Genomic DNA, 24,731 nt, shown 5'->3' with positions numbered 1-24,731 from the left:
AGCTTCAGCCTGCCCCAGCCCTTGCTGTGGTGAGCATTTGGGGAGTGAACCAACAGATGGAAGATCTCTGTGTCTCTCTGTGTCTGTCTTTCTCGATCTCTCTTTCTCTCTCTCTCTCTCTCTCTCCCTCAGTGTGTGTGTGTGTGTGTGTGTGTGTATGCCTTTCAAATAAAATAAAATTTATAAATAGAAGCCCAGAGTTTTTAAAATTCTTCATCTGGCATTGCACCTACAGCATATATGGCAACAACATGGAAATACTAGTTTTCTTTCTTTTTCACCCCTACATTTTTTGCTGTCGATAACTTGAAATGATAGCCTGGACTTTTCAGAAAGGAAGCTTGCTAATGCTGACCTAGATCTGAACAATCTTAGCAAAGAGGCTTGGGAAAAGTCGTACATTTTGTAAAGTACATCAAGATACAAACTGATTAATACAGATTCCTGTGTGTGCTGTCTGCCTGTGCTTAAGTGAGTGTAACTCACAGAAGAAAGTGTGAATGGCTGTCCTGCTGCCTAGGAGCACTCATGGTTTAGTTATGTAATGCTACAAAAGACTTGTTGAAGATACGCATGTCCGTCTCAACAAATCCATGTCAGTGATAAGCACACCCTTCCATTAAGGCTTAGAGTTAAGAGACACTGGAAAGGAGACCTTGGAAAGGAGACCTTGGAATGAGCAGCGAAGGACACGTCAAATGTATCTGAACTGCAGTCTCACCAGTGTGCCATGGAACTGAGTTGCATTGAGTAGCTGAGTGATATTATCAGACAGCTAGCTTCCCTCCACCATAATCCTGGCTTCTGGGTATATCCAGGACTGATTGATCAGATCAGGCCATTCCGAGAAAAGTGATCAACCCGGGAATGGCCTGGAGCTGGGGCACTTAGTTGGAGAAAATCTAATTTAAAATGACTGTTCTGGTCCTTGAGTAGACTTACAGGTCCCGTGCTAGACTGTTGCCCCATGCTGCTGAGACGACATTCCACATACACACTGAGAGCAGCTACTCCCCAGTGTCCCTGTGGTTCTCTCAGACCTCTTGACCCTTTCCATACCACATTAGATACTTGTAGCCCAGGCTTTAGGGAATGAAAAAGAAATCAGGCTTTGAGAGTAAACTACTTTTATTATATGAGGAGTAATTACTTTTGTTTCCAATTGCAGAAAAGCCAACTTAAGAGAAATGTCTACATTTTCATTGGGATGTTGGTTTGCATGGGTGTATGTGTTTGTCAAATTTCATCAACCTTGTCATGCAAAATTTATGCATTTTATTAGACAAATTGATCCCAGTTAATTTTAAATTATGTATATCTTGTGGACTTTAAGACTTCCCTTACACTGTTTCATATAGTCCACTAAATAAAGCCACAGTCACTTATGCCTCTACTAAGCCATCTGACGTGGATTCCACAACTTCTCTTAAGCTTTAATCCTCTGATACCTACTCTGATACCTACTTCAGACAAAGAATTAAAATTTTAAAATATGTTAAATACTAAGCAGAATACCTGGCACATAGTAGATCCTCATTACATAGTAGCTGTAAATTATTATTAATAATCACTGCTGTTTACATTAGTCATTTCTCCTTTGCTTTCTTTTTATCATCTTTTTACAGAAAACCCATATAGACAGCTGCCCTGTAACTGTCATGGAAGCATGCCAGGAAAGACAGCAATAGAACTTGGACCCCTGTGGTATGTTCATAAGAACATATTCAAAATTGATTTAAATCAAATCTGAATCAAAATTATTGGTTGCCAAGTTTTGATTATATGTAGTAAATGATAAATTTAGATTCAATTTTTTCAGTCTGGGCAAATAATTATAACTCCTTTCACCCTGTGTTCTGAGGCGTTTTCTGCTTTCAGATTTTTTTCCTGCTGTGTTTCTGCCTGTTCTTGACAAAGCAGAGGGAGTAGGTGACGAGAAGCTTGGGCGGTCTGCAAAGTAGATAATTCAGGGGAAGGCACTTGGCACAGCAGTTGGACACCGTCTGGGATGCCTGCATGCCATGGAAGAGTGCCTGCCTGGGTTTGGGTCCCAACTCTGCTCCCAATTCAGACTTTCTGCTAATGAGTACCCTGGGGCACAGCAGGTGATAGCTTAAGGATTTGAGTCTCTGCCACCCATGTGGAAGACCTGGGTCCTGGATCCTGGCTTTGGTCTGGCCCAAATCAAAATTGCATTTGAAGAGTGAACCAGAAGATGGAAACTCTCTCTGTCTTTATGTGTCTTTCTTTCTCCTTTCTCTCAAATAAATACATTTTTAAAATCAATAATTCATTTCTGAATAGGAAGAATGAGGCGTTTTCAATTGATCATTATAGGACTAGTATGTGATTGCAAAATGGTCCTAACTTCTTTTAGAAAAGTCAAATAATATAAAAGGTCTTAGAAAAATTAGTGAGAATGGCATATAAAAGTATCTACCTGTTTTAGGTGAAACTGTTTAGAGGGGTCAACGCTGTGATACAGCAGGTTAAGCCTCCTGTGACACTGGCACCCCATCTGGGCACTGCTTCCAGACCCAGCTGCTCCATTTCTGATCCAGCTCCTTGCTAATGCGTCTGGGAAAGCAGTGGAGGATAGCCCAAGTGCCTGGTTCCCTGCACCCATGTGGGAGACCCAGAGGAAGCTCCAGGCTCATGGCTTCGGCATGGCCCAGCCCCAGCCGTTGCAGCCATTTGAGGAGTGGACCAGAGGATGGAAGATCTCTCCCTCTTTCCTCTGTCTCTCTCTCTCTCTCTCTCTCTCTCTCTCTCTCTGTGTCACTGCTCTCTCTACCTTTCAAATGAATAAAAATTGGATATTTTTTTAAAAAGAACTGTTTAGAAAAATATAACTGCAAGTATTTAATGTTTATGTACTTTTGTATCTGGGTAAGAAGTTACGCTATTTTTAATGCCTTAAATTTGAACTGTTTTCCATCAGAATCCTTACATTAAGTTTGTTTGTCACTAGAGATCCTTGTAGAAATTTGAGATTCCTAAGAACATTGTGACAAGAATCATTGCAAATTTCTTCCTCGTCATTTTACAAGGTCAAGGCTTAGCTATCTACTAAACCTAAAAATTGACCCAAATGGTAAATATGTTTGTGCTGATGCCCATTATTTTATCATCATCCTGTATAAATACTTTTAGATTAAGAATGACCCAGCCAACTACCTTCAGTCCTCTTACCTGTGTCATCTGCTACTTGGTGACCCTATACACTGGTCTCAGAACTGGGGGTACTAGGAGTAACAGGTTACTGGATCCAGAAAGATCTCTGGCTCAACTCCATCAATTTAAAAATGAGAAAATTACAGCACAGTGTTTTAAATCCTTGTTAAAACTGACAAAATATATATATAACCTCATGAATATTAAATTTATAATCATATATTTTTATATCTTAAATCTATATTTAAAATAGTATGTATTTTGTAAGTAAATAGATGTGTATATATTTTTCTTAGCACAGGTCCAGAATTTGGGGTTTCTGACTCGCAGGACTGAGTCCGTGCCTCCTGATTTCCTCGCGCACAGCCATCGATCATGTCTCCTCTATCGGGAATGCCTTCCTCCTCTCCCCACCCCCATTCTGATTACACTTCCCTTGGAAGTCTCTCCTGAGTGGTTCAACCCAAAATAATTTCTAAACTGCCTCTAGCATATATTGTATTGACCACTCATTGGACACTTTAAAATCATATACCCTCTCATATTTATTTGCTAGCCCTGATAATAGCTATTACTTATCAAGGATATATTCTTGTACTAGGCTTTAGACATATCCTGTCTCATTTAATTCCCTTGAAGATCCATGAAAGTTTTATTTCCCATTCCGTGATGAGTACAAGTTTTAAAAGTACCGATCACTCAGGACTACACAAGTCGTGAGGGTGGGGCTGGGCTGGGATCCAGGTTTATCCAACTTGGAACTTCCTATTTTGTACATTACACCTGCGCTTCTTGGTTTAAATGGAAAGCATGTCAGGTTCATCCCAACGTGTAGCTCTCCCGTGTATCTCCTCCCACTTCATGCCACACCATGTACACACTGGTGTTAGCATTCACAGTTACGTTGTGAGAAACCTCTGCATTATACTGCATTCCTGTCTAGGTCCTGTTTAGCTCTCTAGGCTTTTCTACAGCCAGTAGTGTATTTTACATTTTGATGTATTCTCCAGCTCCCCCACCACAGTGCACCACAGGACTGTGAACTTGATGGAGGCTCGGTACCCGTGTCGATTTAATGTGAATGAAATTTCCTTGACTGATCCTACTTATTTAGAGAACGGACATGATAAAAGGAGTGGACAAACAGAACTAACCTGCTTCAAATTAAATCTTAAAATCTTTTTGAATTTCAGTCTTACTCTATTCTATAATTAATTCTGTATCTTAGTTTTGGCTAAATAATGGCGACTTTTTTTTTTTTTTTTTTAAAGAAAAATAAACATTTCCCAAGCCTGTTTTTCTAAAATGTCTGATTTTCTTTTCCAGGTCAAGCTCCCTTTTCAACACTGGGTTCCTGAGAAGAATGCTGTTTGAATGTCTTCAGCATGGTCTGGATGACGTTCAGGCCCTGCTGAAGACGCTGATCTTTGAGTCAGAGTGCACTCCTCAGAGTCAGTGCTCGGCCCCCGCGCCCTCCAGTCTCAGCAAGCAAGGTGCCTGTTAAACCAGCTCACAAACTGCGCGCTGAAATTACTGTGTCTTCTTATCTTTATTTGATGTTATAGTCAAAAGCAATATAATTACAAAGTCTAATCATAATCTGGTTAACCTTTTACAAAAAAAGATTTATTTATTTACTTGAGAGGCAGTTACAGACGGAGGGAGGGAGAGAAAAAGAAAGAAAAAGGTCTTCCACCTGCTGGTTCACTCCCCAAGTGGCCACAACGGCCAGAGCTGGGCCGATCTGAAGCCAGCAGCCAGGAGCTTCTTCCTGGTCTCCCATGCGGGTGCAGGGGCCCAAGAACCTAGGCCATCTTCTACTGCTTTCTCAGGCCATCAGCAGGGAGCTGGATGGGAAGTGGAGTGGAGCAGCCGGCACTCAAACCAGCTCCCGTATGGATTCCGGCGCTGCAGGTGGATGTTTAACCTCCTACACCACAGCACTGGTTCTGTTAACCTTCTTTTTTTTTTTTTTTTTTTTTTTTTAATTTGACAGATAGAGTTACAGACAGTGAGAGGGAGAGACAGAGAGAAAGATCTTCCTTCCACTGGTTCACCCCCTGAATGGCCATTACAGCCAGAGCTATGCTGATCTGAAGCCAGGAGCCAGGAGCTTCTTCCTGCTTCCTGGTCTCCCAATCGGGTGCAGGAACCTTTTTTTTTTTTTTTAGGATGCATTGGGTGTATTTTTTTAATATTTATTTATTTATTTGAAAATCAGAGTTACACAGAGAGAGGAGAGGCAGAGAGTGAGAGGGAGAGGTCTTCTATCCTCCTGTTCACTCCCCAATTGGCCACAACGGCCAGAGCTGCACCGATATGAAGCCAGGAGCTTCCCCCAGGCCTCCCATGCAGGTGCAGGGGCCCAAGGACTTGGGCCATCCTCCACTGCTTTCCCAGGCTCATTAGCAGAGAACTGGATCGGGAAGTGGAGCAGCCGGGACTTGAACCAGTGCCCACATGGGACGCCAGCACCTCAGGCCAGGGCATTAACCTGCTGTGCCACAGCATTGGCCCGTTAAACTTTTTTTTAATTGCAAAGTTTTCTTCAGATTTGTACTCAGGCTTGAAATGTATAATGATTTAAGATAATCTTCATTTCTTTTTCATTTTACAGGATTAAAAGAAATAAAAGTCCTCTGTGATTTTATTATGCTTTCTAGAAAGAAAAGCCCTAGCTAATTCTAGGAGTGTTATAGCCAAAATTTTGATAATGTCCACTGAGACACAGAAGCTAGATTTACACTTATCACTCAAGTTTTTCTCCTTAAACAGCCTTTTGTAATCTTAATTCACTATTGATAAAAAGGGTGAGTCTACTAAACATCCCAGCGATCTCCTAATTAGAAGTTATTACAGATGATTAAAAAATACAATTTTTTAAAAACATTTATTTATTTTGAAAGAATTACAGAGAGAGCAGAGAGAGAGAGAGCTCTTCAACTCACTGGTTCACTCTGCAGGTGATGGCAGCGGCCAGTGCCAAACCAGACTGAAGCCAGGAGCTTTATCCAAATCTTCCACATAGATGGCGGATGCCCAAACACTTGGCCATCTACTGCTGCTGTTCCCAGGCCATTGTCAGGGAACTGAATCAGAAATGGAACAGCCAGGACATGAACCAGCACCCTTGTAGGATGCTGACTTCACAGGCGGTGGCTTTACCCACTATACCACAATACCAAGCCCACAATTCTATTTTTTAAAAAAATTACTTACTTGAAAGGCAGACTGAGAGAGATTTCCATCTACTGGTTCAGTCCTCAAACGCCTGCAACAGCCGAGGCAAGGCCAGGCCAAACGAGGAGCCAGGAGCCCTGTCCAGGTCTCCTGTGTGGTCAGTAGGAACCCAGGTATTTGGGTCGTTATCTGCTGCCTCCCAGGCACATCTCAAACCAGACACTGCAGTGTGGGATGCAGGCGCTCGAATGAGCAGTCCACCTACCCTGCTACATGGACCACCCCTAGAAAACACAATCACTGGGGCATTTGTTGTGGTGGGTGAGAAGCCCCGTGCGAAGGAGATCGCAGGAATGGCTCAAGTAGTTGGGTCCCTGCCGTCCATGAGGGAGACCCGGTTGAGTACTGACCCCCAACTTCAGGTTGATCCGGCCCCGGCTGTTGCAGGAATTTGCAGGGTGAACCAATGACTAGAAGACCTCTGTCTGCCTGCCTTTCAAATAAATAAAGTACTTTTTAAGAAATACAATTGTTGCAGCTTTTTGTGGCCAGAGAATTTCATATATTGATAAAAGCACTGTGGATAGAATTTCTTAAGCTTTTATTTGAACTTTGAGTTGTTGCTTAGTGTTGTTGTTCTGTTATTTTCTCATTTCTTTCTATTTTAGAAGAAAATGGCGTGTGTGTTAAAACTACAGACGAAACCACAACAGACAATTACGTTGCACAAGGTATGTATACATGTGTGTGAATATATGTCCTTTTGCATATATCAGCACAAAAAGTTATTTTCCTCATATTATGCTGACAAAACCACTGGTATTTTACACAGCTCAAACTTTCTATTAACATGTATTTTTTTCCTCTTTTTGAAATTCCTCTTTTTAAGGATTTATTTATGTATTTGAAAATCAGAGTCAAAGAGAGACTGAGACAGAGAGAGGTCTTCCATCTGCTGGTTCACTTCCCAAATGGTCACAATGGCCGTAGCTGGGCCAATCTGAAGCCAGGAGCCTGGAGCTTCTTCCAGGTCTTCCAAGTGGATGCAGGGACCCAAGGACTTGGGCCATCTTCTGCTGTTTTCCCAGGTGCATTAGCATGGAGCTGGATCAGAAGTGGAGCATCTGGGAATCAAACCGGCACCCATATGGGATGCCAGCACTGGAGGCAGTGTCTTTACCCACTGTGCCACAGTGCCAGCCCCTTAACATGTGTTTTGTTCACATCTCTAATATATGGTGATATCTTTGAAAGCAATTCAAGATCTTAACCATGTGGATGAAAATGAAGTTCTATGTGACAAGTTAAACAGTTAAGATTTTCTGATTCTTTAAAAATTGCTCATCAGTTTGATTGATACCAATCCCACTGAATTAACTAGAAGACCCTGTTTTCCAGCTATAGGAATATACCATATTCCTTAGGTCATGCATATACTTTAAAATGTATGAGACATTATAAATTCATATAAAAAGGATATCAATTTAAAATTTCAGTACTCTGGGGCTGGCACTGTGGTGCAGCAGATTAAATCGCCAGCCTGCAGCACCAGCATCCCATATGGGCGCCGGTTCGAGTCCCAGCTGCTCCACTTCCGATCCAGCTCTCTGCTATGGCCTGGGAAGGCAGTAAAGGATGGCCCAAGTCCTTGAGTCCCTGCACCCGCATGGGAGGCCTGGAAGAGGCTCGAGACTCCTGGTTCCTGGCTTTGGATCCGCTCAGCTCTGGCTGTTGCAGTCATCTGGGGAGTGAACCAGTGGATAGAAGACTTCTCTCTCTCTCTCCGGCTCTACCTCTCTCTGTAACTCTGTCTTTCAAATAAATAAGTTTTAAAATAAAATAAAATGTCAGTACTCTTTTTTCCCCTTGTTTTTTAAAAAATCTTGATTGTAAGTGTGTTTTGAATCCAAACAAAGAGTATAGTGGGATGGAGAAGCCACAGCCTATATATTTCCAAGCTGTAATTCTGTATTGGTTGCTCAGCAGTTTAGTGTTGCCCTTAATTCAAAGATGAACAGACTTAAAACTCTGCTAACAGAGTATGGTTTAATAATTACTACACAGTCCTTCCAATAATCATGTTCACTTGGCATCTTCAACTAATTTGGTAACATTCAAATCACTCAAAAGAATTTATTCTACTTAATTTCTCTGTTGAAGGGAAAACTGACATTATGATATACTATAAAAGGTATCAGGGTTTAGAGCATCATTCCATTTCTTTGTGGTGTTAGTTGTGTAGTTTAGATCTCACATCTTCAGAACTGCTTTAAATCCTTTTTAGAATAAAGTAAAACTTTACAAATATTTAAAGGGAGTAGGCACTGTGGCCTAGCAAGTTAAGCTGTGCTTGGGGATGCCTGCATCAGCTCCTAGCTACACTGCGCTTCTGATCCAGCGCCTGCTGGTGCACCTGGGAGGCAGCACATAATGGCCCAAGTACCTGGGTCCTTGGCACCTGTGTCGGAGACCTGAATGGAGTTCCAGGCTCCTGGTCTTGGCTGCCTCAGCCCCAGCCATTTGAGAAATGACCCAGTGGGTGGAAGATCTTTCGGTCTTTCCCTCTCTACTACTCTTTCAAATAAATCTTTAAAAAATAAACAGGGGCAGTGTTGGGCGCAGTGGGTTAAGCTGCCGCCTGCAACACCAACATCCCGTATGAGCACTGGTTCCTGTCCGGCCCCCTGCTGATGCTCCTGGGAAGACAGCAGAAGATCCAAGTGCGTGGGCCCTGGCACCCATGCAGGGGACAAGAATAAAGCTCTGGCTTCGGCCTGACCCAGTTCCAGCCATTACAGTCATTTGGGGAGTGAACCAACAAATGGAAGGCGTTTCTCTCCCCGTGTGGCTCTCCCTTTCATAAATATTTAAATTAATTTTTAAATCTCTGGGCCTTTTTCATATATGAAAAATTAAGGACATTTAGACTAATCTCTGTAGGCTGTTGTGTAACTCTGAAACTAAATTATATGATTATTCTAAAACTGATCTATCAACACATAAAAATCTCCGAGACAGAAAATGTAAGGGAGAAGAAAAGGCACTGCCGATAGTCACTGTTGAGGGCTTCCGTTGGGTTTGTCTCGGACTTTGCTGTAACAGGTACTGTACCTGCGTGTGTGTGCTTTCATTGTGTGCCTTTCATACGGAATGATCAAATTTTAATTATCTGATTTAATGGGGGCCAAGCTATTTTTTATGTAAAAAGGCAACAATTTATCAATCATATTTTTCTTTTATCATTTTCATGCATCAGATTTGCCTTCTGAATAATTTTGCTTAAGCAGAGGTTACCTACTATTTCTGTAGAAATGAAATTTGAACATTCGGGCAAAATCATCTGTTATTCCTTTTGTGACTGGAATGATGCTAAGGTCTTGTTCGCCAGCCTCCTTTCACCCAAAACAGAAAGACAGTACTGTGGCAAATGAGAGTGCACATCTGCGTCCAAGCTCTCAAAACCTTTTGTATTGTTTCTTGTTCTTGAAGACCTACTATGTATCCAGTACCAAGCATTCAACAGAGACTACGGATGTCAAAATGAAGGACATTGACCCCAGGAAGTTAAAATATAATTTGGGGAGAAAGGACTTGCAACACTAGACAAGAAAAAATGATAGAACTTTAGTCAAACTGCAGAGTTAGTGTAGAATTCATACTAGTGAAATTTATTGACTAGTGCAGAATTCATAAGTGGTTTCCTACAGGAGATGCAAATAGAATTGAGGTTTGAAGTTGAAGGTGAGAGGAAGGCTGACTCAGCAAACAGGGGCACACCTGAGAGAGGGCAGTGGAAATGTCAAGCGTGAGTTCTCGGGCTAAGGCTGGACAGACTGACGTGGTCGTCAGAGGGTTAGACCTGAGGTGACACAGTTATAAAAATGTCTAGTTTGTAATTTTTAAGAGAACGCTAACTTCCTATGTGTTTACTCTAGGGAAGAGAAAAAGTAATGAAGTGATCCCAAATTTAGCCAAGAAGCAGAAGACTGACGTCAGTACCGAACATCCTCCCTTTTATTACAATATCCACAGACACAGCATTAAAGGGATGAATATGCCAAAGTAAGAGAGCCCGTGATGGCAAAGTGTGTACTGTACATGGAGAAACGCTGGGAAACAAAAATACAGGAAACTAATTTCTTTTCCTTTCTTTGTTGCAGGTTAAAAAAGTTTTTGTGCTATCTTTCTCAAGCAGGTTTTAGAGTAAGCCGGACTCATTTTGACCCAATGGGCGTTCGTACGGATGCACCTCTGGTGCAGTTTAAGTCGATCCTTTTAAAGTACAGCACCCCCACCTACGCTGGCGGACAGGCAGAGGGCCACGTCCAGCCGGCAGCTGAGGACACAGCAGCCAGCAGGGCTGGAACGTCTGCGAAGGAGAGAGCAGAAGCAAGTGGCTGCAGAAGATGGTAAATGCAGAGAAGAGCCTGCGTGTTCCACACAACCGTAGGTCCTTTCCTAACCTTTCCGTTCAGTGCTAGAAGAATAAAGTGCTGTTTTCATTCAGAAAATTAGTTTTTAACCTAGCTGGTTTGGGAGCTTTGCATCCCAAGATTTTCTTATTTTAAAGAAAAGTTTTTAAGGAAACATTTCATATGAAACCAAGATTCTGATGGAGATCACCCTACTGTTTAATAATTTGGAGAATTTTCATATGCAAAGTGTTTGGAATTTAATGTGCATTATGGAAGCCATCTTTACTATTGTTAACCACATCTCTACTTGAACTTCATGATGCTTGTTTTCTTGTATGTAGCATACAAAGTGAAGCCAAAGCCTTTTTCCTATTAGAATGACCTGAATAGGTCACTGGTGTATTTCATAATTGCAAAGCTAAAATACGTTACCATGTTTAAGAAATCAAACTTCACATAGATTGTATTATCAGCTTTTAAGAAACACTCACCTGAGGTAGAAAATATTTTTTTCTTACAAGTTTAAGGTCTAGATAACTAAATCCAGAATAAGATTTTGTCAAAATAGAGACCATTGTTCTAACAACTGTTCATAAGCACTGAAATCCTGAAGAAGAGACACTTCATCTTAAACTAAACAGGTCTGGGTGATCTCAAGTGCCTCGGTAATGCACATCTAACAACCACTCGCTTGGCTGTGCTGCCTCTCAGGAGTAGTGTGTGCCCCTCTGAAATGAGCATTTCTAGTGTGGGGGTTGGTTGAAATTTTCTTTTTTTTTTGAATTGTGTGTATGTAAATTTTTGTATAAGTAGCCTTGGCTAGCACAATTATAAAAATTGAAAAAAATCTTTATTTTCACTAAGCTCATTCTTGCTTCATTTGAGTGTAAGATTTTAGATGTAGTCTTCCTGTAAGCAGGCCTAGGTGATCTGTGAAAATGGTTCACTACTGACTTAATCCAGAAAACGCACTGCCCAGGCTGTCAGGCAGGCATGTCCGAAAAGCCACCAAGTATCTGAAAGATGTCACATTGAAGAAGCAATGTGTGTCACTCCCTCCGTAAAGTGATGGAATTGATGGTTGTACCCGGGCCACACAGTAGGGCAGAAAGAGTGCTGGGTTCCTGTTGTATATGCTTCAGAGTGCAGGGGGGTGCATGTAGGGTGCATGAAGGGTCAGGATGTAGATTCTCTGGTCATGGAACGGATCCAGGTGAACAAAGCACCCACGAGGCACCACCCGTGGTCAGATTAACCCATACTGAGAGCATCGCCACTGAAAAAGAACAGACCGTTCCTAACGCAGAGGAGGAAGGAAAGAAAAAGATACTCCAGAATAAACTGGAGAGACAACATAAAATAAATGTAAGTTAAGACCAAAAAAAGATTTTGCCCTGAGTATTTCCTAGGGCAAGTAACCTTTAGAACCATCAGCTTGCACCTGTTGGTGTTGGTATGCTGCCATCTTCCTTCCTTCCACACCAAGAGGAAACCTAAGCCAGTCACCCAAGCTGTGATTCCCTGCGCCTGCGGTCCTCTCGAAGTCTGGGTTTTTAGTTTCACTTAACTAAAGGAATAGCTGCAAGTGTTCAGGAACATTCATCTGTAGTTCTCCCTGTGATGCCTGAGGTTTTAGTATAATGCTGACAGGCCTCATAGAATGACTTGGATGAGTACTTGGATGAGTTTTAATTTTTCTGTAAACATTTGGTAGACTTCACCTGCAGAGCCACTTGGTCCTGGGCATTTTTATGAGAAGCTTTCTGATCACTAATGCAATGACTTATAAAAACCCATTCAGATAGAAGTTTGTATCTTTCCAGGAATTTTGTCCACCATATTGGCATTACATAATTTGTTAGCACACAGGTTTGTTTTTTTTTTTTTTTTTTTAACACTTACTTTATTTAAAAGGCAGAGTGACAAAGAGGATTGGGGGATGGGGGCAGGGAAAGAGAGAGAGGAGAGAAGAGAATCTTCCCCCGACTGGTTCACTCCCCAAAGAGCCTCAACAGCTAGGGCTGGGCCGGGCTGGGCCGGGCTGGGCCAGGCTGAAGCCAGAAGGTGGAATCCATCCAGGGCTCCCATGTGGGGGGCAAGGACCTAAGCACTTGGGCCTTCATCTTCTGCCTTCCCAGGCTCGTTGGTAGGAAGCTGGATCAGAAACTTACATCCCACCTGGGGTAACAGGATCACAACGGGAGCTTTCACCTGCTGTACCACATTTTTCTTTGCCTCTCTCTCCTGAAATTCTACTCTGCAAGTTAGTATACTTGATGGTATCCCACAGGCCTCGAGGCCCTGCTCATTTGTCCGCACTCTCTTCCAAATAGAATATTTTCAATTGGCCTGTCTTCGTTAATTTGTCTATCATTTTGTCTATCAAATCCAGTTTTGCAGTTCTATCAGACGTTTCTTTTATTTCGCAGCCTGACTTTCTGCTCCCCACCCCTCCCCATACTTTACTTCTATTGGTATTTTCTCTTTATTGAGACATTCCTCCCATATTTAGTTCTTTAGACATGACCTTTAGTTCCAGGTTCTTGACTTTGGCCTGGCCCAGTGATCCTTGTGGCCATCTGGGGAGTGCACCAACAGAAGGAAGGTGTATGTGTGTGTTTAACTGCCTTTCAAACAAATACACAAATCCTTTAAAAAATTATTGAAAAATAACACTATTGGGCAATTCTGGAAATTAGAATTTCTTCACACATGCCCAGGGTTTACTGTGTCTGTTTCGTAACCTTCCTGGACTCATTCTGTAAAGTATGCATTCTTTGCTGTGTGTGGCCACTTAAGTCTGCTTCATTAGCTTAGTGGCCAGCTCATACCTGGCAAAGACTCCTTTAAATGCCTTAAGCCACTCTCTCAGCCTTTGTTGGCGTATGCCTTCACCACTCCAGCATGTAGTTTATTTACAGTGTGCCTTAGCCCTCACTTCCTGCTTGCTCAGAGCCTCATAGGCTACCACAGGTGAGGCTAGTGCCTTAAGGTTTTATCTTAAGCAAGCAGACAGCTAAGCACATGTGTGTGCCCTTTGAGATAGCATGGAATATGCTGGAACCTCTCAGAGCCCTCTACAGACAGTCCATTTGTCGTCTCTTGGTAGCCCTTACTGTCCCAGGCAATTGCTGTTAAGCTACTTTTCACAAATACTCTGAGGATAGAGGTTCTACATAGTGAGCTGAGTCAAGTCTGCTGCATCGAGGTGCCAGGCAGGTCAGTGACAGTTTTCTGGGGTGACATTTGGGGGGCAGCAGGAAGGTAGGAGTTGCAGGACCATTCTTCAAGAAACTTTAAACTTAGTTTTTCTGGGTTACTTCAAGGCCCCTGCAGTGGCTGGCAGGACGCTAATTTTCACAGCTGTCACCATTATGAGACTTAGTTTTCAAGGTTACCCAGAAACTAAGGAAGGAGGAATAAAGCATGTTAAAAAACTACAAAACTATTGAGCTCTGATCATTGGAGGCCTTTGGTTTTGAAAAAGTTGATTTTGACAATTTTTTTGTTTTGCTTTTTAGAACCAATTTTTCAAAGGTCCTTAATCCACTAATCCAGGAGTTCTCCAGAAAGTTTAATTAATACTTCTTTCTTATAAATAGTTGTGCTTGTCATATTAGCATACAAAAAGATACAAATAGAAATCACAAAACAACTATTTCTAAGTAGAAATGCAATGGGAATTTAAATGAAAAGGCTTTTCTCATCTGGCATTTGAATTATTCCATGTTTGCTTATCCAAGTAATAATACTGGGCTTAGTTCTGTCAAATGTACAGGGAAAAATCATGTCTTCCTCACAAGGCTCAGAAGATTAAAAGTAATGGAAAACCTATAAAGGTACAATAATCAAAACTGTGGTACAGGCAGAAGGACAGACAGACCAACAGACTAGGGTCCAGAGAAAGTCTCACCTGTATGAGTCATCAGAATAGTTCATGGAAAAGTTATGAAAAAGCTGCATCGACTTCAGTTTTTTTTAACCAAAGTTATCTTTTAAGTCCATTTTCCATGAATGTTTTCCAAAGACTCTCATATGGTCCATGGAGTTTGAACAAGGATGCAAGATCATTCAGTGGACCCTTCAGCAACCGATCACACTGGGTATCCCCATGGAAGTGAACAGGGCTGGACCACAAACAAAACTCAAGATGGGCCAAAGACCAAATGGAAGAGCTAAAACTCACAAGAAAACAGAAAAATCTTTATGACAATGGATTTGGCAATAACTTCTTGGGACAGGAGACTGACTATAAGCACAGCCGCCAACAACAACAAAATAGATACGTAGATACGTTGAATATCATTAAAATTTTTTTGTACATCAAAGGAAATTCTTAGAGTGGAAAGAAAACTCAAGGAATAGGAGAAAATATTTAAAATCATACATGATAATGATTAAAATAAAGAATATAAAAATATAACTCCTACAAGTCAACAACAAAGCACTCCAACAAAAACTGGGCAAGGAACTTGAATACACCATTACTCCACAGAAGACACACGAACAGCCAGTTAAGCACATGAGAAGATGCTCACAGCCAGTAGGGAAATGCAAATGAAAGCCACACTGAGCGGATATGCCCGTTAGGAGAGCTACTGAGAAAGAAAGAACAGAAGATAACGAACACTGCAGGGGATGTGGAAAAAAACTGGCACCCTGGTTCGTGTGATCCGTTTGAACACAAAAATGGTGCTGCCGCTGTAGGAAACAATTTGGGGGTCCTCAAAAAATGAAATATAGAATTATATGATTCAGCAGTTCCTCTCTTATATGCTCAGTGCAGTATTACAACAGCACAAAGTGTATATTAACCTAAATGTCCATCAATAGATGGGTAAACAAAATGTGGCATGTACATAACAATGATATTTTTCATCCAGAAAAAGAAATGAAATTCTGATACATGCTATTTCATGGGTGAACTGTAAAAATATTACAGGATTCTAAATTCAGAGAGAGAAAGCAAAATAGAGGTTCAGAGCATTGAAGAAGGAAACAGAGAGTTGTGTTTATAGCATAGAGTTTCCATTTGGGATGATAAAAAGGGTTTTGCAAATAGATAGTGAGGATCATTACATCACATTGAGAAGGTGTCTGATGCCACAGAATCACACATTCAAAATGCTTCAAGTGGTAAGTTTGGTTACAAATGTTACTGTAACACATTTTAAAATAATGTATCCAAAGGCTTTCAGCACATTTAGTGAGCTGTCCTCTAACCATGATAGTTGTTTTATAAATTATTTAGACAGTTCTTTATACAACCGTGGCTGGTAGTGATGGCCAACAGTATCCACCCTTTCCCTGCCCCAAAACACACACATAATACACTCAGTGCTCTATCAAATACCTATAATTTTTTGCAAAGGATTACATATCCAATGACTTCTCTAATGATGCATACTCCCATACTGACAGATAAAAACACATACATTCTCTAAGCATAAAGCTTGTATTAATAAACAACTTTCTGCTTAAAGACAAATTTTCAATTAATAATCACAATGGGATTTTAGTTATTTATGCAATCACTAATCTAATATGTCACCAATAAAATCTAAGCAGTTTTATCACAAAACCAGGGTTATATTCAGTGGACATGCATTAATAATCTATACAACTTAACATTACACCAGAAAAAGAATTGAATATAAAAGTTCCCTTGATTTTTGGTAGTTTTCAAATTTCATGGCACATTACCAAAAAAACTGTAAAAACAGGTTTTATATATTTTCAATAAAATGGTAAAAAATCGAATAAGCCTTTAAGTTTTCATACTGGGCTGAAGATGGAACACATTCTGTCACACCAGACAGCCTTAGGAACAGTGGCGCTGGAGGTCTGCGCCCTGTAGACACCCTTTGGGTTGATGTGTCTTCATGAACACGATGGTAATACGAACTCAGAAACGTGCCTGGAGTCAGGGCAGGGATGGACATGAACACACAAGTCAATCTGATGTCTGACCTGTGAGAATCACGCTGTCTGGACACCCAACAATAAGCTCCGTAACAAAACTGAAGCAGAACAAAAGGACTGACCGGCTGACACTGCTGCAGAATTACCTGCCTCTGCGTATCCAGCACAGGGCTCCCGCTCCATGAACCTGCTTCGACAGTGTATCAGCAGAGCACCAGATTTATACGCTGAAACGGCAGCCCAAAATGCTAAACACACTTCTCAAAGAGAAGCACACTCCGACTGTTAGTTCTATGTGCCATGTTATTCTTAAAACTCACGTGGCTACAGGTAAGAAAACAATTAGGGAAGCTTTCAACGTATCTTGTACTTTCCATCAAGGCTAAAGTGCAAAATATCTCCACATCTCTGGTATTTTAACAGGAAAAACATCAAACATACATAATAAAAGAACTGAAGTGACAGAATACAAAAAAAAAATCTTAAATAAACACTTGAAGACTACATATTACTACCAATTTAATTTGTCTTTCTTCAGTGAAATCTGTCATTGAACCAAGTTCTCATAGAACCGAAGATTTTGTTTGATTCTCTTCCCCAGGACCAGAAATTCCAAAATATAAGGGGGAAAAATAACATTGCATTACAATGGACAGTAAGTTCATAAAGAACATCTTTTTAAAATGAATTATGGAAGAAAATACCATGAAAATAATAATCCTATGAGAATTGTTTTTAAGCACAGTAAATTTGAGCCTTGGTCTTCATGAAGATTCTCTAGTTTATATAGAAAACTATAAATATACAAGACTTCAGGGGAAAAAGTCAGAATACATATTATTTAACATTCTATAGGCCTAAGAAACTTGTGAAAGGAGTGGGGAAAAGAAGGCCAACTGAATCTGAAGAATACAGAAAACTATCAAACTTCCTGGGTAAAAAAGTTGCTCCAAAATGGAACCACGCTCTGTGAAAGCACACAACTTAAGATGTCTTTTTAAAAGAAAAAGTACTGAATAATGGCAGTCCCTTCCAAAAGGAAATCTTAAATTAAGGGGGAAAGATTCTCCTAGTGTAAACGAGTCTGGCTCAGAAAGGAAACTGAACAATCCAATATCTGTCCTCAGAAGCAATGATGGTACAGCTTTAATATGAAAGAACTGGGCTATAAAAAAGTTCCGTCTCGGAGTTGGTTTTAAAAGCTCATTTGTGCTCCTTTGTGGGTGCATAATAAAGTTCCATGGGCTTGTTCACTTTCCAGTACTTCTCGCTGACCAATTCCAGAGAAAAAGAGCCATTTAAGACCTGGAATCAAAGAGAAAATAGCATGAAAATTTGACGAAGCACAGTGACAGTGAGACTGAACAACAGAAGGCCACAGAATATCTAAACATATTTAAAAATATCTGAGGCACATCTGCTTGTTCCCGTCTTCTTGCTACATCAAACAGGTAAGATCCAGGCAGCTTCCTTCCTGTCCAGGTTTCAGGTCGCCCACTCTGGAGAGGCCCCATCCCACAGCCCCCACATTCTCGTCAGTGCGCTCCCAGTTCCAACAGTCTCCGCTTGAAATACTCACAGTGAACTGGCCACTGGCTGTTGCAATGTAGATGGTATACTGCTTCTCACTGGCTGTATCCAGGTTCATCTGGTTTGATTCTCCTTTGCTTCGAAGTTCTTCTAAAGCTAACCTTACAGCCAGGTACTTGGATAAGTGATCAACAGTGGCATTACCTGAAGTTTTTATGTATCTGAAAGAAAATCATTAAAAATTTAACTTCTAGAATATACCGAGGGGAAACTTACTTAAATTATGGAACTAATACTAAAATGCTAAGTAAAATATCTCAATTATGAGTAAAATACAAGAATCGTACTGCTATATACACATTTTTGAAAGGTTCCCTCTAAAATTTGATGTAAAGTTAACAAAAATCAAATAAAATTCATGGCGTACTGGGAGTTGGGGGGTAAAGCATACCCCAAAGCCAAGGGTCAGAATCTGCTAACTGCAGCAACAATACAAAAGTAAGAACATGAGCGAATGTTAGCAAATGCGCTAGCCTGGTCATGCTTAGGGAACGTGTACGGTTCCTCACTCAACACCACGTGTTTACCCACAGTGACGGCGCTGGGCCCTGGAGGCCATGGTAAAGCAGGGTTTTAGAAGCTCTTACATCCTAGTGTCCTGTTAGGAAATCTGAATGGGGGGCCATTTTCCTCAGAAGTGGAACTTTACATGCAAAACACACCAGAAAGAAAGAAAATGGGAAGACAAGTACTGCTCCTTCCTTCTTACACAAAATCGCCGTGACTCCAGATTCAACATCCTGAATCAGATCATCCTCCGTCAGCCCACACACTTACCTGGTCTGTGCACTGTCATCCTTTTCCATAAGCGTGGGATGAGGCCTGAACACTAGCTCGATTTCACTAGCCCCATCCAGCACTGGATCGATGGCCACTGATGCATTGTTGTTATCCAGCTCGAGGCCAGAATCATCAGAGGTTTTGGTCCGTTTGTTACTAGGGCCTGCTTCCTGGTTGCTGTGGGTGGATGCGTTACTGCAGTGCGAACTGTCGCCGTTATCTTCTGCTCCGCTACCATTTTCGATCTGCTGTTTCTTGCCTCGCTGTAATCTAGTCAAGGGGAAGAAGCCACAGGTTCATATTTAGGCCTTTAAAGGATCAATCTGAGACACATTTACTGTAACTGAACTTTAAGATTACAAAAGATCCTGACAACTATATTTGCTCCTAGTTGGGCAGCACTGCTGTCTCCCGTATGTCCTTAAAAGGCCTAGAAAATTTAAAACACACACACACGCATTTAAATGACTTAGCAAATGCTTCTATTCATTTAGTAATTTCTTTAATGAACAAAGCAAAGATAACAGAATTATTCACAAATCCTTGTCTATATTTTTATTGTTTTGTTGGTTATGCAACTCTAAGTCTAAACAAAGGGATGATTCATGGGTAGGTGTTGTGCTACAGTTGGTCACACTGTTGCTTGTGATGCTAGCATCCTGTATCAGTACAGCTGCTCCACTATCGATCCAGCTTCCTGCTGATGTACCTGAGAAGGGAGCTTAAGATGGCCCAAGTACTTGGGCCCTGCCACCCATGTGGAAGACCAGGATGGAGTTCCTGGCTCCTGGTTTTGGCTCAACCTAGACCTGGCTATTATGGCTATTTGGGGAATGAACCAGCAGATGGAAAATCTCTCTCTCTGCCTTTCAAATAAATAAGGAAATCTTAAAAAGAAAAAAAGACACAATTTGGATATGAAAACATGAAAGTTTGGGGTGGGTGCCGTGCAGCAGGTTAGGCCAGCACCTGACACGCTGGCATCCCCTAGCAGAGTCCCAGCTGCTCTGCCTCCATTCCAGCTGCCTGCTAATGTGCCTGGGAGAGCAGCAGCCCATCGTGGCCCACGTGCCTGGGGAGTTTCTGACTCCGGCTTCAGTGTGGCCCAGTCCTGACCGCTGTGGCCGTCTGCAGGTAAACCAGCACTCCACCCCTCCCTCCACCCACGTCTGCCTCCTACCATCGTTCTGCCTTCAAACTTTTTTCTTAAGAAGATTAAAAAAAAAAAAAAGAAAATGAAACATTTTAAGAACATATTTATGTTTTTAATTAGAAATTCCTAAGAAAACAGTATTTTTAATAAAGATTTTTATTGACAGAGAGTGAGCAATCCCCAAATGCCCTCAACAGCCCAGACTAGGCCAGGCCAAAGCCAGGAACTCCAGCAAGGTCTCCCAAGTCCTCAGGCCACCATCACTGCTTCCCAGGTGCATTGCTGGATAAGACACAGCAGCAAGGACTCCACCCAGGCATTCCAGTATGACATGTGCTCACCCCAAGAAAACACTGTGTAGTAGGCTTGGTAAGTACTCCTCGCCTACTGACCTCTCTCCAGTGAAAAAAATGGGATGGTGTTTAAAGAATCAGGATGGACACAAAAGCAGCTGACAAGCTTAGACACTGAGAACCGTCACTGGGCAAGGCCCTCAGTGGATATAATCTCAGTCTTCAGAACACAACAAGGCAGTCAGCATTTACAGCTAAGCTAGGGTACAAGCTTAAATAACATGCCAGCAATTATATAATTAATTAGTTGAGTGCCAGAGCTCCAGTTGGGTATGATTCCAGGTCACATTCTACCATACCTAGTGACCCTCTACCTACATATGCAAGAAAATAGGAGGGGCACATGACATGCATTTCTAAGAACAGTGTTATTTTTATGGCCAGAAAAAGTAAATAACAGCCTACTGGGGAGGAAAATCATTCATGAACTCTTGCTTTTTTAAAAAAATAAAAGCCATGGGGCCGGCGCCGTGGCTCACTTGGTTAATCCTCCACCTGTGGCACCGGCATCCCACATGAGCACTGGGTTCTAGTCCCGGTTGCTCCTCTTCCAGTCCAGCTCTCTGCTGTGGCCCGGGGAAGGCAGTGAAGGATGGCCCAAGTCCTTGGGCCCCTGCACCCGCATGGGAGACCAGGAAGAAGCACCTGGCTCCTGGCTTCGGATCGGCGCAGCGCTGGCCGTAGCGGCCATTTGGGGAGTGAACCAACAGAAGGAAGACCTTTCTGTCTGTCTCTCTAACTCTGCCTGTAAATAAGAAAAAAGAAAAGAAAGAGAGGGTTTCATTCTTTAAAATAAATAAATAAATAAAAGCCAGTTTATGGGGGCTGGTGCTGTGGCACAGCAGGTTAACGCCCTGGCCTGGAGCACCAGCATCCCATATGGGCGTCAGTTCGAGACCTGGCTGCTCTACTTCCAATCCAGCTCTCTGCTGTGGCCTAGGAAAGCAGTAGAGGATGGCCCAAGTCCTTGGGCCCTGCACCCGCGTGGGAGACCCGGAGAAGCTCCTGGCTTCGGATCGGCCCAGTTCTGGCTCTTGCAGCCAATTAGGGAGTGAACCATTGGATGGAAGACCTCTCTCTCTCTCTCTTTCTCTGCCTCTCCTTCTCTCTGTGTGTAACTCTTTCAAATAAATAAATCTTTAAAAAAAATGGTTACTTTAAAAGAAAGCCAGCTTCTGAAATCTATATAGTTCATTCAAAAACTAAGAGGCAATACTAATAGGTTAAATAACAAAACTGTGATACAAAGAGATCTAAAACACAAAGCCTTAAAATGGAAGGAACCCATCATGTGCCATAGTGTGGATGAGCATGTTGAGGAAGGCAGATACTGCAGGGTTCACTTATATGGGGTACTGAGGGCCGTCAATTCATAGAAACAAAGTATGGGGCCAGCACCTGCCATCCCACATGAGCACCGGTTCTAGTCCTGGTTGTTCCTCTTCCAGTCCAGCTCTCCGCTGTGGCCCAGGAGGGCAATGGAGGATGGCCCAAGTGCTTGGGCCCCTGCACCCTCACGGGAGACCAGGAAGAAGCACCTGGCTCCTGGCTTTGGATTGGCACAGAACTGGCCGTAGCGGCCATTTGGGGAGTGAACCAATGGAAGGAAGACCTTTCTCTCTGTCCGTCTCTCTATCACTGTCTATAACTCTGTCAAATAAAAAAAATTAAAAAAAAAAAAAAAAAGTAGAGAGGTGGATACCAGGAGGTGGGATATGGGAATGGGAAAACACAAAGTTTTTACTTAATGGGCACAGAGTTCCAGTTTTTAAGATAAAGAGTTCTGGAGATTGGTTGTTTAACAATATATAACTGAACACTACACTTACAAGTGCTAAACGCGGGAAAGCAGGCATTTAACCTACCACTTACGACAATTCCCAGGTTCGACTCCCAACTCCAGCTTCCTGCCAACGCAGAGCCTGGGAAACAGCAGTGACAGCCCGGGCCTGGGCTCCTGACACCCAAGTGGGAGACCTGGACAGCAGTGACGGCCTGGGGCTGGGCTCCTGACACCCAAGTGGGAGACCTGGACAGCATTCCTGGCTCCTGGCTTAAGCCCCAGCCTCAGCCATTGCAGGCACTGGAGAGTGAAGCAGTGAGCGGGAGCTCTGAGTTTTTGTCTTTGTGCCTCTTGAGTAACTTTTTCAAGTAGTTAGGATGGTAATTTTACATAAATGTATTTTGACCACAATGTTAAAAATGGGGCCAGCATTGTGGCGCAGCAGGGTAAGCTACTGCTAGTGATGCCTGCATCCCATATGGGTGCCGGTTCAAGTCCTGGCTGCTGCACTTCCAATCCAGCACCCTGCTTATGTGCCTGGAAAAGCAATGAAAGATGGCCCAAGTATTTAGGCCCCTGCTACTACCCAGTGGGAGACCTGGATGGAGCTCCTGCCTCCTGGCTTCAGCTGGCCCAGCCCTGGCCATTGTGGCCATTTGGGGAGTGAATCCCAGGATGGAAGACCTCTGTCACTCCTCATTCCCCCAGCTCTACCTTTCAAATACATACATAAATCTTTTTTAAAAAGACACAGGACAAAGTAATGGAACATAAAATAATTGTTTTAGTTGACCTTGAAGTAAAGTGATCTAACAGGCTTACTAAGACAATTATTTATCTCATACTTCTTTGCAAAAAAGGACTGAAGGGAGAGCTATGCTGATGTAATTTCAGGCATTTAAATAATAGCATTCAGATAAAAGGTTAACAATATGCTGCATTTGTGAAAGCACATGTATAGTTCCACATACTGTCCTGATTGTAGCATATTAAGGACACCAACATTCCTGAAAATCCTATGAAAACGGTAAGAAAATTAGGAAGATGAACTCTCAGCCTTTAGAGAAGTGTGTAAGGACATAGAACTGTACCAAATATTAGAATATTCAGCAGAATCTGAAATGCATATAAAGTATTTCAACAGAAGACTGCACTGTAGAGAAAGAACTCAAAAAGATTCATGCATTCAGGGCTGGCATTGTGACACAGTGAGTAAAAGCCACTGCCTGCAACGTGGACATCCCATTTGGGTACTGGTTCCTGTTCTGGCTGTTCCACGTTCTGAGCCAACTCCCTGGGGAAAGGAGAAGATGGTCCAGGAAACTGGGCCTCTGCCATCCCCCTGGGAGACTTAGATGAAGCGCCTGGCTTTGGCCTGGCCCAGAGCTGGCCATTGCAGCCATCTGGGGAGTGAACCAGTGGTGGAAGACTCTCTCCTATCTCTCTCCCCTACCTCTCTCTGCAACTCTTTCTTTTTTTTTTTTTTTTTTTAATTTTTTGACAGGCAGAGTGGACAGTGAGAGAGAGAGACAGAAAGAAAGGTCTTCCTTTGCCATTGGTTCACCCTCCAATGGCCGCCGCGGCCGGCGCACCGCGCTGATCCGATGGCAGGAGCCAGGAGCCAGGTGCTTTTCCTGGTCTCCCATGGGGTGCAGGGCCCAAGCACCTGGGCCATCCTCCACTGCACTCCCTGGCCACAGCAGAGAGCTGGCCTGGAAGAGGGGCAACCAGGACAGAATCCGGCGCCCCGACCGGGACTAGAACCCGGTGTGCCGGTGCGGCTAGGCGGAGGATTAGCCTAGTGAGCCGCGGCGCCGGCCCTACTCTGACTTTCAAAATAAACAAATCTTAACCAAAAAATTCATGCATACAAAAATACTTATTGAGCAACTACTCGAAAAGAGTCCATGACACTGTTAGTCTACCCTCCTAATGCTCATATTCTAGTCAGCAGACAGCAAAGATGAGAGAGTAAGGTGACCGATGGAGCCAGACACCTGAGGAAAGCCATACGGATTACCCAGGGAAAGAACAGAAACACGCCTGCTGTGTTTGAAGAAGGACGGAGCTGTCATCAAGTGCAACAGATGCCAGGACCCAGGACAGGCCTCCACCGCTGCAGTGTTCAAGCAAAACCAAGGGCCTGCCTGTAAAGCCTCTGGCCAAAGGAATTCTCGCTCTTGATGAAAGACTACACTAAATAATCATTAAAATCCTTCCAATGTAAATTCTATACAGATAAAGACCAGTTGGGAGCCTACTGGTCAAAGTACAGCGATGTCCTGGAGTAATCTCGATATACCACAGGGAAAGCTAAAAATGCTTATTTATTCACAGACTGTAATATGAGGAACCAGAGAAAGACTTAAGGGTGAATCCAA

General features: G+C 42.5%; 2 protein-coding genes and 1 long non-coding RNA gene across 14 annotated transcripts in view; 1 reads left to right on the top strand and 2 right to left on the bottom strand.

Moving 5' to 3' along the window:
- Positions 1-24,731, top strand: part of TRMT1L (tRNA methyltransferase 1L) — a 75,313-nt gene that overhangs the window by 22,481 nt on the left and 28,101 nt on the right. For 4 of the 7 annotated variants that reach the window (XM_070055044.2, XM_051821043.3, XM_051821039.3 and 1 more), the window contains 5 exons: positions 1,626-1,704; positions 4,501-4,667; positions 7,023-7,085; positions 10,290-10,416; positions 10,515-10,865. In XM_070055044.2, the coding sequence (XP_069911145.1) occupies positions 1,626-1,704; positions 4,501-4,667; positions 7,023-7,085; positions 10,290-10,416; positions 10,515-10,767 (689 nt within the window). In that variant the 3' untranslated portion in view covers positions 10,768-10,865. Of the gene's footprint in view, positions 1-1,625; positions 1,705-4,500; positions 4,668-7,022; positions 7,086-7,850; positions 8,200-10,289; positions 10,417-10,514; positions 10,866-24,731 lie in introns of those variants that run through there. The other 3 variants (XM_089311990.1, XM_051821040.3, XM_070055042.2) reach the window with 2 other exon arrangements.
- Positions 16,108-24,731, bottom strand: part of RNF2 (ring finger protein 2) — a 44,479-nt gene continuing 35,855 nt past the window's right edge. For all 6 annotated transcript variants that reach the window (XM_070055055.2, XM_051821049.3, XM_002722443.6 and 3 more), the window contains 3 exons: positions 19,059-19,331; positions 18,271-18,442; positions 16,108-17,996 (listed from right to left, as the gene is read on the bottom strand). In XM_070055055.2, the coding sequence (XP_069911156.1) occupies positions 17,895-17,996; positions 18,271-18,442; positions 19,059-19,331 (547 nt within the window). In that variant the 3' untranslated portion in view covers positions 16,108-17,894. The remainder of the gene's footprint in view (positions 17,997-18,270; positions 18,443-19,058; positions 19,332-24,731) is intronic.
- LOC149122463 (uncharacterized) lies at positions 19,542-22,259 on the bottom strand. The gene is made up of 2 exons (XR_016219455.1): positions 21,978-22,259; positions 19,542-20,923 (listed from the first exon to the last, which is right to left on the bottom strand). It is a non-coding gene; the product is annotated as an uncharacterized LOC149122463 (long non-coding RNA).

This window comes from Oryctolagus cuniculus, chromosome 13 (assembly GCF_051225735.1).
Source record: "Oryctolagus cuniculus isolate XC-2025 breed Fujian yellow rabbit chromosome 13, ASM5122573v1, whole genome shotgun sequence".
Classification (NCBI taxonomy): domain Eukaryota; kingdom Metazoa; phylum Chordata; class Mammalia; order Lagomorpha; family Leporidae; genus Oryctolagus; species Oryctolagus cuniculus.
This window is presented reverse-complemented; position numbering and strand designations above follow the sequence as displayed.